Source organism: Strongylocentrotus purpuratus, unplaced genomic scaffold (genome assembly GCF_000002235.5).
Source record: "Strongylocentrotus purpuratus isolate Spur 01 unplaced genomic scaffold, Spur_5.0 spur5_scaffold_16, whole genome shotgun sequence".
Lineage (NCBI taxonomy): Eukaryota > Metazoa > Echinodermata > Echinoidea > Camarodonta > Strongylocentrotidae > Strongylocentrotus > Strongylocentrotus purpuratus.
The window spans coordinates 9,937,396-9,949,802 of NW_022145601.1; the positions used below are offsets into that span (position 1 = coordinate 9,937,396).

Sequence of the window (12,407 nt, forward strand, 5' to 3'; positions counted from 1 at the left end):
GATTTGCAGAAACCAATCTGATTTATTTGCCCACATTCAGTTCAGTTCGGTTCAGTTTAAAAAAATCAGTCATTTAAAATGATAACAAGTAGAATTAATTCCCTCCGGCTTTTTCGAAAATGAGAGAAATAGATTCCGCCATATATTTGTTATGTTTGATATTGTTGTGTACATAGAAATGTTGTTGGGTCGATTTGGACACAAATTTTGTTGCCTGAAAGATGCTTTGTGCTTGCACAACAGATGCTAAAAAAAACCCGGGTGAAGCTGCAAAATATAAAAGAGTTCTGTTTACCGCAAGCTGAACAAAATGCTTGTCACCAGCTTGTTCTTTATATCATTTCAGACAAAGATATCAAATAAATAACAAAAATGTAAACGGACTGAAAAAAGGAGGAAACATGTAACAAGAAAATAAAATTTCTTCTTTTTTGGGCCTAAACAGAATATCAAGTTTGCGTCAAACATTATGGAAGGCAGCAATTCATAGAAGAGGCCTCTAGAGCTTTTGACTCGTGAGCGTCGGCAAATTATGTTGTGCTCTAAAATACTCGAAACCGACTCGGGATTTTCTTTTGTAATTTCCATACATTTTATTATATTCTATGACTTATGAGCAGTGTCGTTGGAACTTGAGCTTAAGGCTATAACAGATTGGAAAATGTAAATAAAGCACTTTACTGATTGTCGGTTTGATGTGCAAATATTTAAGGTCGCATAGCGTGACCCTTTCTATTCAACACGTTAAGTTTGATGTGGATATAACTTTGATTTATTCGCTCATCCGTTGTTGTCTGTTGATTCCAGAACAAAAAGACCACATTTTTGTGTGGCCCACAATAAAAATGAAAGAGAAATGGATGCCAGGTGAGAGAGAAGAAAGAAAAAGTGCAGAGACAACACATAAGAGGGTTTAAGGTAAAGTGAGTGAGAGGCACACATAAACAGACATGGAAGGAGTAGAGAGAGAGAGAGAGAGAAAGAGAGAGAGAGTCAGAAAGAGGGGGTGAAAAGGGGTAAGCGCAGAGACGAGAGGGGGGGGGGGGCAGACAGAGAGAATGAAAGAGAAAGAGATAGGTAGAGAGAGGGGGAGATTGTGTTTCATATTTTGACAGTGTATGAACTTGTCAAATAATTCTGGACAATGGAATGTTGTTGCGAACTAGTCGGGATGATGCATTACATTGCGAATTAAAACGAAGATAATCGGGACGCTGGTTAGCGATTTCTTTTTTATTGGGCCAATTGTTGGATGCTTGCTTTTATAATCCTCACAATAGCATGTGAAGGGACTAGAATATAAAGTCTTTAAAAAAAAAAGACTATTGATAGCGTTATTTAGATGTACAGGGCCCAATTATTATGAATTGCAATATTTGAGGAAGTTAAAAGTTACAAATATGGAATCAAAACAATCACTGTCATCGACCGACTCTATGCCGTCCTACCCCTCCCTAGATCCCCTTTCCTTTTCCCCTCCCCTACCCCATCTCCCATCTCCCTTCCTTCCTTTCCATGTTATGTAACTGCTTAACATGGACTTTTTTTAATTTTTTTTATTTACTGTATACCAACTCCACACTTCTTCTCCTCTCCTTCCCATTCCCCTCCCCGTCCCCTCACCCCTCCCTCGTTCCCCTTCCCTTCTCTTACACCGTGCTGTACCCCTCCCCTACTCTTCCCCTTATCCCCTTTCCCATCTCTCTTTCCTGAATGATCTACTTTTAAAATCGAAGTATCAATCAAAACTAAATTTGTTACAAATCATTTATTTTTCTATATTTACCCTCCTTGAGATTCTTAAAGCAGCACAACGGCCCCCTCATCTCACCAATAACACTCAATAATATAAACCCATATTAATCTGTTTTTCTCTCACTGACTTTGATATTTCCACAACCTGAAAATTCTATTCAAAAATGCAGCCTAACCGACCTTCTAACCAGCTATGTATTTCATATGCGCGCTAAAACTGGCGGCAAGCTAGGCTCAAGAACTTTCTTATCTTTCAAAGTAACGATTTGAGGGAGAACGGCTTATTTCCGACCCAGTCGGATTTTTAGGTCTATTTTTAGCGAATTGAGGATTTCTGGGTTTCTCCTATTGACGTACAGTCATCGGGATTCTCACGTAATCTTTGCATGATAGGCTATGTTTTATATTTTGGGACAAATTTGGTATTTTTAGATTTTCTTGTGGAAAGTACCAAGTAAATCATTTCCGATACGACTCTCAAACCGGTGGGTTGAAAATTGCTTGACACGGGCATCCTACTTTCTGTGGCCTTATTGTTTTCCTGTCAACACAGATGGTCTCTCTCTCTCTCTCTCTCTTTTTTCTTCTTTCTTCTTCTTCTTCTTCTTCTTCTTCTTCTTCTTCTTCTTTTCTTTCTTCTTCTTCTTCTTCTTCTTCTTCTTCTTCTTCTTCTTCTTCTTCTTCTTCTTCTTCTTCTTCTTCTTCTTCTTCTTCTTCTTCTTCTTCTTCTTCTTCTTCTTCTTCTTCTTCTTCTTCTTCTGTCTTCCTATTCTTCGTTGTTTTCTTCTTCTTCTTCTTTGACAAACATCTTAGGCAAAATCGTAAAAATCAACGACTGCTAAATGACTCCTCATTTTGATGATAACAAAAATGGTTGATTCCTATTAAAGTTACAGATCAGCTGTTAGATATTGAAAATGAAGACATGTTGTAGGGCAAGCATTGAATACCAACAAAGTGCCATGATGATAACATTGTCCAAGAACTATAATTAGAGTGATTCATTATTTTGGGGGTAGAAAAGATGTTCAACATTTTGCTCATGTCGTATGGAATAGTTCTGCCTATGTTTAATTGTATTCACCCTCCGCCCTAACCCCCCCCCCCCCCAAAAAAAAAGGAATATATATATATATATATATATCCATGGATATTATTTTTTGCTTTTAGGAGGTATCACTTAAAGATAATCACAACAAATTCAATTAATCAAATGTACAACCAGTGAGCTAAAAGATTGCGTCATAATACACACTCTTTCAACAACAACAAAAACAAACAAAAACACGTAATCACCCAATGATTTAATATGATTTTACTTAATGTTTTATGTTCAAGAAAATTTCTCAAAATCACAAAATAATTCCCAGATAAACCACATACCTCACAGTCAGAAGGAATCCGCATAATTGAAATATTTTTCAAAGGAATAAAAACAAAAGAACAATCGACCTTGTAGTTTACAGATTAATTTGCGGTAGTTTCAGGCGCATAGAAACTTCCCTTTTCCTTGACATTCCGGTAAATGGTTAATTTTCAAATGAAATGATTCTTTGACTGTCACATTGCAAACAATGACCCGAAGAAATATTCAGTCTTGCATTGACGTATATTTTAGATTTACACTGATCAAATTTTAAATCAAATTTCCTAAAGATAATTAAATTGGTTTTGAAATACATTGTGGTAAACAGAATGTTCGGTTGGAGAAGGTGTCGTATCGTTATTTTTATGATAACTGGCAAGCTATCAAAATTATGAAACAATGTTTCATATTATCGTGTTTCAAGTCATTTTATCTCCTTATTTTGAAATTCGAGTCTTTTCGACAATACCGTATATTATCGTGATTTTTGCAACTATAGATGATGTCTGAATTGTATAGAGTCACAGACTTAGATCTAAATTAACAAATCTTTTAATACATTGCACGAGGAGAAAGAAAGAACTAAATTGCTCATATAATAATTTATATATGATTGATTAATTGGTTGAATTACTTCAATTATTAATGACAGGAGAGCCGATATGAATTGAATTTAATAATTATGTTATTGCAATCATTTGATTTTCTATCATTTTCTTTTTTTTCTTCTAACACAGATTTGGAATACGGTATTGGAGCTGTGTGGTTTCAGCACTCTACAGAGGCATGATCACTATCAATTAGTACCCGGATAAATCACCAATACAAAACGTGAAATAAATTAATTATCAATATTGAACCCCCCAAAATGGCGGATTTGGATATAGAAGAGTTGCATACTCCAACACGAGAATGGAAGGGCTGGATTCGAAATCGAATGACCCACGAGTTGGAATGGTGCATCGTGACAGCAGGGCTGATGGGCGTGTTCCGAGATCCGGAGGCCAACCGAGCCCGCATCGTCCTCAACCTCAACGACTTCGACATCAAACCCCTTTGCGAGGGAGCAAAGCGAGGCTCACACGTCTTCACCTACGTCGATGATTGTTACAGCATCAAGTTCGTGTCGAAACGAAACGCGCGGATGATCTACACGTTCGGTACCGAAACGGAGGATGATTTTCGTACGTGGCATCGCGCGCTGACCGGAAGTGAAGTGGAAGAATCTGGCCTTGATTTGACCCTTGACGCTTCCTCGAGTTCAACGTCAGTGGAGGTTAAGGGTAAACACGTTGACGCTCGTAGGATGGACAGTGGTTTGGGAGACGACATCTGCACGTCACCGAGTCCAGACGCACAAGGAAAGAACAGCCGGGTGAGGCAGTTTGAAGCTATTCAAGAAATTGAGGTTGCGACTAGTAGTCTACGCAGCAGTGGCCAAACAGGAAACGTCACACCGGATAGCACTAGCGGGAAATCAGAGTCAAGCGATTCGCTGTCTGACTCGGGGCAAAGTAATACCACAACGCCTGATTCAGAACTAGCGGATGAGGTGCCGAGACTCCGTGCCAACGCTCATAAACTTCGAGGGCCTCGCTCCGATCAGTCTCGCTTTAGTGCTCCAGTTGGGGACTTCTCGCTCTGGGAAGAAAAAATGGGAGAAGACGGATTACTCATCAAGACATACTCATTACCCATGAAATCACCGCATCGTGTTCGTGTCTCGTCCGATGGCGAGGAGGAGGAGGACGCCTTCCAATTTGAACCCTCCTTGACAATGTCTACCTCCAATCAACAAACAACTCGCTCAGCAACGACCACGCCGACGTATCGACGACCGGGGCCGGTGACGAGTTTCAGCGACCCCGCTAGGAAGAAGCTGGGTTCACGAATGACCGTCAAAGCGTCGAAGCTCGTCGGCCGAATGACCCAGCTCCGCTCGCAGCGACACAAGACACCGCTAGCTCAGTCATCCATAGTCACCATCACCGTCGAAGGCGATCTCCTTCGAAAGCACAAAAGCACCTTGGTGCCCTGTTTTTGTATACTCAGTGGAAACGTTATGTACTGCTACAAATCCAAAGAATCGGAAGATTTATCGGATTTAACCATCGACATCCACAAGTACCGTCTCTCCAAACTGACGGCGGCGAGGACGGAATCGAAGGAGCTCGACTGCGCTTTCGTTCTGACACCCCACAGCAGCGGCTCGAAGGAGTACGTCTTCATCGCGAAGGATTTGAATCTCGCCAGAAAATGGTACGGGCATTTGGAGGATATTTTGAAGGAGCTGGAATCGAGACAGATCCGAGCCATGCAGAGCTCGGCACCCGACTTGAGGGGTTCCTCGCCATTGTTGAACCAAACTGGAAAATACGATGTAAGCCAGCAAAGCAGGTATTCCAAAGCCAAGACGAGGGGCAGCACCTTCAAACTCCTTGCCATGGCCGAGGAAGAACAGAGGAACTCGATCGCGGCGCGGATGTCGAGGGGCAGCTTCGAGGACGGGTACGGGTTCACGGAGGAAATAAGCCGACATCGAGCTTCAATGGGCGACATCATAGGAACAGACCACACGGACAGCCAAGCCTTCGACGATGACGATGGAGAAGCTTTCATCGAAATCACGATGGAGGACGTCATGAGGTCAAAGGTGAGCACTGAACTATCATTATTATTGTTAATGTTATTTGTTGTTGTTTTTGCTTTTGTTATTATTATTGTAAGTAGTAGTAGTAGTAGTAGTAGTAGTAGTAGTAGTAGTAGTTGTTGTAGTAGTGGTAGTAGTGGTAGAAGTAGAAGTAGTAGTAGTAGTAGTAGTAGTAGAAGTAGTAGTAGTCACGGTAGAATTAAAAATAGCAGTAGTCATGTTAGTAGTTACTGTAGCAGCAGCAGCAGTTATAGCATTGGTATTGTCATCATTATTACTATTTTCATTTTAAAAACCATTATGGACTTGGGATACTTCAGAATAAGTGTGTTCACAAAGACTTCGATAAGATCAGTAAATGACTACAAATATCAGTTGCGTTACCATGGCAACGATTCCGCGGGAAATTGCTCGGAGCGTGATTTGAAACAAAATGCGGGCTAGGGGCTACACAAATTCATGAATTCTTTTTATTTAATCCTGCATGCCAGAGAAACGGTGACATTTACACGGGGAGAATAAACTTTGCAATTTCTTTGAATGCAAAATCCTCTAGAAGTTCCACATTATTTGTTTAGGAAAAAACATGCTAGTATATGTTCTTTACTTATTTCCGCTTTCAAAATTAGCCAACTCAATCTCAACATGCTCTTTTGATTAATCTCTTTTCCCCCTCGAACTTGAAGAAGAAAATCGAAACTATATTTATTCCTTCTGACGAGAACTTCTGCCAAGAAATCACTTGAAATGTCTTTCCTGTTGTTTTATTTCATGGGGTCCCGATAAGGACCAATTTAGAGCGATTAATTCAATCATTCGTCATCAGCAAGCAAAGATAGAGAGGAATTTAAAGATATTTGTCACTCGTTTGAATCAGTTTACAACTCAATAAATTGCGGGATTGCCAAGGGGCCGCTAATTGCTGTGAAAGACGAGTCACTGCCTTTTCAAAAGCGTTTTTAGCGGGACCTTTATGTAATCAAGAGATTAAGATTTGAAGTAAAGCGAAACGTTTCTTCATGCATTCGTCATCAGTGAGTTACGATATAAATGAATCAAGTAACCGATATTTCTAAGCCCGTTTTTTTACGAGAATATAAAACTTGACACAAGGGACCACTTATTACTCATGACCCTACTAATTTTTCTCGGGGGGTTCCCCCGGTGACCTTTCTCTTCTAAAATTGTCCGGCAAGCATACAAAACAAAACAAAGCAAAAACAACAAAAGAGTAAGGTGGCTTTTCACAACGATTATTTGACAAACAAGGACAAACTTTTCTGACCAACCCGAAATAAATAAATAAGAAGAACCAAAAAAAGCTTTCATTTCCTGTTGATGTCATTCCACCAGAAAATGGAAATTAAGTACATTTTTGTCAAACACTTTTCCAACCCCACAACAACCCCTACTTAGTACGACCCTGTTACTTAATGAGAATTTTTTGTAAACCTGCGTAAGTTTTTTTCTTTTTCTTTCTTTTTTAAGGAGGGTGGAAGTTGAAAAGGATAATTCATGCAGCGAAAATTCTAAACAAGGCGAGATAGAGGAAGGAAGATATGTGAATTAGGGAAGATGTCAATTTGGATGAAAACATCTTTTATGAATGGGAAAACGGCAATTAATTTAATGCCCCACACGTGTTGCGCATTTCCCAGCTTAATAAATGACAGACTAATTGTGACACACTGATTTTTATCAAGTAATGATCACCGCTCCCCCCCCCCTCTCTCTCTCTCTCTCTCTCTCTCACTCTCTCTCTCCTCTCTCTCTCTCTCTCTATCTCTCTCTTTCTCCGTCTCTCTCTCTCTCTCCCCCCCCCCCCCTCTCTCTCTCTCTCTCCCCCCCCCCTCTCTCTCTCTCTCTCTCTCTCTCTCCCCCCTCTCTCTCTCTCTCTCTCTCTCTCTCTCTCTCTCTCTCTCTCTCTCTCTCTCTCTTTATCTCACTCCATTGGAATATATCCCTCATAAATTATCCCGGATCCCCGTAGCAATACGAAAATATTGGGTGTAAAGCACATGTATAATGCTAATATACAGTGAGGTAAGGTTTTGGGATTATCAAACAAAACAAAAAAATACTCAACTTGCTGAAAATCACCAATACTACACACAGATATGTGTTTATGGGACTACACTACCCATGTGAAATGAAAGTGTGGTCCACACTTTTCAGCTATTTTCCTGTCATATTTCGAATATTGGGGCATTCGAAAAGCAAACTTTTCCAGTGGTCATTTCTACTGTGATATTCTCCCAAACTGACATACAAAGAATGCGAAAGTTTGTAAATAACTCGTATCTTTGCCAGGGGGGCGTTTCACAAAGATCCTAATTTGAACTTATCTCTAAGTTGGAAAGCCGTTAGCATCTCAGTACAAATATTTTGTAAAAGTTATTTTAAAAGGCGTAAACGCTGATTCAAATCATTCATATTATTTATTATCAAGGAGATTTCATGTTCTTGATGTGGAATTTATGAAAAGTCTAAATTATTTGAATTTTTGCTTTTAAATATCTTTTATTTTAATTTTAAGGCTATAAATGGCTCTCCATAATATTTAAGTCCAACTTAGAGTTAAGTTCGACTTAGTATCTTTGTGAACCCCCCCCCCCCCCAAGAACTCAAGCTATTTCTGTCGTCTCTTTAAAATCAGTCCCTTCTTGAACTTCGCAGGGGGCCTACTGCACGTGTAAAATGAGCGGTTAATGACAGCGTGTGGAAATCAAGTTTAATCACTTAACGAAGTCAACGAGGAAACAGCAATTAGAAGATTCTGTAAGCTCGTTAATGAATCGTGTCAAAAAGAAATCCATTTCTCATATCAAGGCATTACCAAAATCCTTCAAGATTAAATCATAAAGTATATTTAGGAAAACGAGACACATTTGTGTTTTTAATATGATGTATGGCAAAAAGGAAAATCATTATATTAAACCTACCAGATGTTTAGACAACTGATTGACACATTTATGTTTTTAGTATGATATATGGCAAAAAGGCAAATCGTTATTTGTTTAACCTGCTAGATGTCTAGATGAATGATTGTCACTTTAAACGGCCAGTGTCTGGTTATTGCACTAATAATGAGAGATGAATCAGAAAGCTTTCCTAAAGATTATATGACATGCAACATACCTCATAAGAAATCAATAAATGTACGATGCCGTCATTTATTCTAAATATACAGTGTAGGTCATATCCATATTTTTAATTTGATGCAAAAATACTGGCAGGGCTTTGTCGTGGGTGTTTTGTCATTACCTACTTCACCTTATAATGCGTCTTAAAAATCTTTGATAATTCCTATAAGCAAGGGCGGGTTCATTTTTATAATAAGAGGGGGGGGGGGTGGTAGTGTGTGGATCTTCATCTAAGAATGTACGTCAGCATGATGTAGGGTTGTCAAAAAAAGGGAAAGTTCTTGTACCGCAATGGACACGCCACAGCCGCATTTCTGATTAAGAATCCAGTGAAATTTCAATTATACGTTTAAGACCACTAGGTAAATAAACTTTGCCGAAAGAGTTTGATAGAGAGTGAAAGAAAATAAAGCAAACAAAAGAAGTCATACCTTTTCATATGAAAGCATGAATGGTAGAGTTAGCCCCACATGTGTGCACCTGGGTGTTCGTGCTGCTCGATGTAATTTTTAATATTTTTCTTTTCCTATTTTTTATTTTTTTTTATTCTGGGGCACTTTTGCTTGTCCAAACGACGCAATCAGTTCCTGATAAACAATTTAGATTGACTTCAAGAGCGTTTCCATCGCAATACATGACCATTCATTTGCCAGAACCCAACCATTCAACCTCTAAACCATCCCTCGGAGTCAAGGAAAGCGAGCTCTCCACCAATTAAAGTTCAATCAACTCTCGTAAAACGATCAAGAGGAAATCACCGATTACATACTATCAGTATCGGTTAGCATCCTCGCGTTTATCTCCGCTTGCAGTCAGGAGTTGCCAATTTACATGGCGTGTATGTTTTAAAGACCCGGTCGTCGGAAATTACATTAACACAGTTAAAGCGAGGTAGGAGCTCAAACCAGTCGCAATAGATAGAGAAGTTTAATCTAACCAGCTATAGGCCGAGAACACATTTTTAGAACTTTAGAGAGAGAGAGAGAGAGAGAGAGAGAGAGAGAGAGAGAGAGAGAGAGAGAAAGAATTTGGGGCCAAGGGCGTCGGTCCTTTGGAGTCTTCTATTATTATCATTGCTCGAATGCTCCAAAGACCGACGCCCTTGGCCGCATTCGGGCAATACTTGGCAATGCCCCTGCCCGCCCCCACCCCTTCTAAAAAAGGTGATTACGGAAGGACTACGGTGTTTTTGAGGTATATGCAGAGTAGGTTTTAGCTCAATTCTGAATATGGAAAGACGCCCCTAATTAGTAGCGCATTAACTGCATCGCTACAGTGGACGTCGTTTTCAGGCTCAGAATCAGTTTAATTGGGTTGTTTCTAATTTATTTGCCTTTTTGTTGTAGGTTTGTTTGGTTGTTAGTTTGTTTCTTTGTTTCTTTGTTTTGTTCGTATTTAAGAAACCTCTCACATTGATCTTATCATTATCTCAAATCTGATATAAATCATAACTCATTGAAGATTACAAGCCAGTGTGAATATTAACACCTTAATCTCAATGAGATTTCTCCTTCCGATCCCAGCGATACTGCCAGGTCAAAACATGGCTATAGCCCAAATATCTGTTTATTGTTGTAGCGTTTGTATATACACACACATGCACAATCATTTCCTTTTTATTCGGTACATAGAGAAATATTGGCTACATTTAGGTGTCACTAATTACTGTTATACGGTAATGAGGAAGAAATCACTTTTCCCAACCTAGATTGATTAAGCCTTTCTCTTGTTGACCTACTTAATTAACCGCCTGTGCCTGGCCAGTGTCCCGACATGTCAACCTTACAGTCTGTTTTGTGTATACCTTCCATCAACACGCCTGCTAGCGCTACTGGGCGTTTAATTTTCTTCCATAAACTAATCGGGTTCAATGAGTGGGTGAGTAATACAGGTTTCCCCTCTTGAGAATTTGATATGCAACTGTTTGAAGTGAGTCAAGGGTTTTTTTATGGGATACAAAGTTTATAAAGTTCTTGCTTTCAGTCGGCCTCCCCTCACTGGCACTCGAGTGCAAGGCGAAAGTTATTTTACCCCTTACACCGAAAAAACAGTAGCCGCCATGATAAGAGCGGGTTTATTGAGAATACTACAGATTGCAGATTCGAAGTAATAATTTTCATCGAGTTTTGGGAGGAGCATTTCTCGTGGAGAGAGTAGAACTGCTAAACTTTCCTCTGCCACACTCCCTTACAATCCCGCCTACCGCCACGCCCTTTCGTTTTACTTTTTATAAATACTTTTTCTCTTTCTCTACACCCTCTGCCCATAGGTGGATCCACATGAGGGACAAAACAAGGCCGCCCCCCCCCCCCTTCCCCGGGAATAAAAATATGCATAGGCTCTGTTTGTTATTTTGCTCAGATATCTTGGAATGAATCCCCCCCCCCCAAACACACCTTCAGATAATTCAAGATTCCTACTTGATCCTCTTTCCCTCTCTATCTGTCCCTCCAAACGCTCTATGCTTGGATCGAAAATGTAATTATCTTTCTTCCATCCTTTTTTTCCATTTCAATTTGTTTGATCCAATGCTGCAGAGTTAATATGGCATAACAACACTCACAAAGAACGCAACGTGAAATGAGATCATTATTCAATTAGCGCCCTCTCTGTGTTAAGTGCAAGACATGTCATTGTTGTAAATTGACCATGAATTCAATTCACTACCATTCAATTTGGTTATATTAGCATATCTATATACACAAGCCTGCAGTCCAAGGACTTATGATTCACTAATTGTTTACTAGCACAGGCGTATACAACGAAATACTAGGTAGATTGTAAACATATTAGTATGATATGATTAAGCCCCAGAAAATTTTGTATTAGTCCGGCACTGTAATATGCTGAGCATGCTAAGCACCCACCCCTCTCTCTCTCTCTCTCTCTCTCTCTCTCTCTCTCTCTCTCCCCCTCTCCATCTCCTTCTCTCTCTTCCTCCCTCCCTCCTTCTCTCCTTCCCTCACCTCTCTCGCCTCTCTACTTCTCTCTCTCTCCATCTCTCTCTCTCAGTGTATGATACCCCCCCCCCTCCCCACCTACCGCCTTCTTCTTTAAATTACATTCGCTTGCAGTCGTGAGACATTCATATATCTCCAGTGACATATGTCTCAAACTTAGTCATTTATTATGGCATTATTAGATCTTAGACCACAAATGTTGCCTCTTCAACTTGACCGCGGGTCTAGCTCCTCTATGTTATTATTTATTTGAAACCTAGACCTCACACCCTTGGACTTAATTCATTGAATTTACACATTTTCACTCAAGACATTTTTCAAATATTTTTTTCCTCTCGCAAAATCGTCACCGCCCCGCAAAACCTTCTTTGCTACTTCAGTAAATGGGCATGATTATTCATCGGATTGTGGTTGTGACCGACTCGAGTGGTTAATTTTTAATAATACCGGTTGCACATTATTTTGCTGGCGGAGGTCTGCGTCAGAGACAAGCGTTGTCTTTGAAGCATCACCTAAGAACGACATCGTACACA

At 39.9% G+C, this 12,407-nt stretch overlaps 1 protein-coding gene across 2 annotated transcripts in view; it reads left to right on the forward strand.

Annotated features, from left to right (window-relative positions):
* Positions 1-12,407, forward strand: part of LOC590219 — a 62,940-nt gene that overhangs the window by 22,540 nt on the left and 27,993 nt on the right. For both annotated transcript variants that reach the window (XM_003727182.3, XM_030986761.1), the window contains exon 2: positions 3,859-5,774. In XM_003727182.3, the coding sequence (XP_003727230.2) occupies positions 3,990-5,774 (1,785 nt within the window). In that variant the 5' untranslated portion in view covers positions 3,859-3,989. The remainder of the gene's footprint in view (positions 1-3,858; positions 5,775-12,407) is intronic.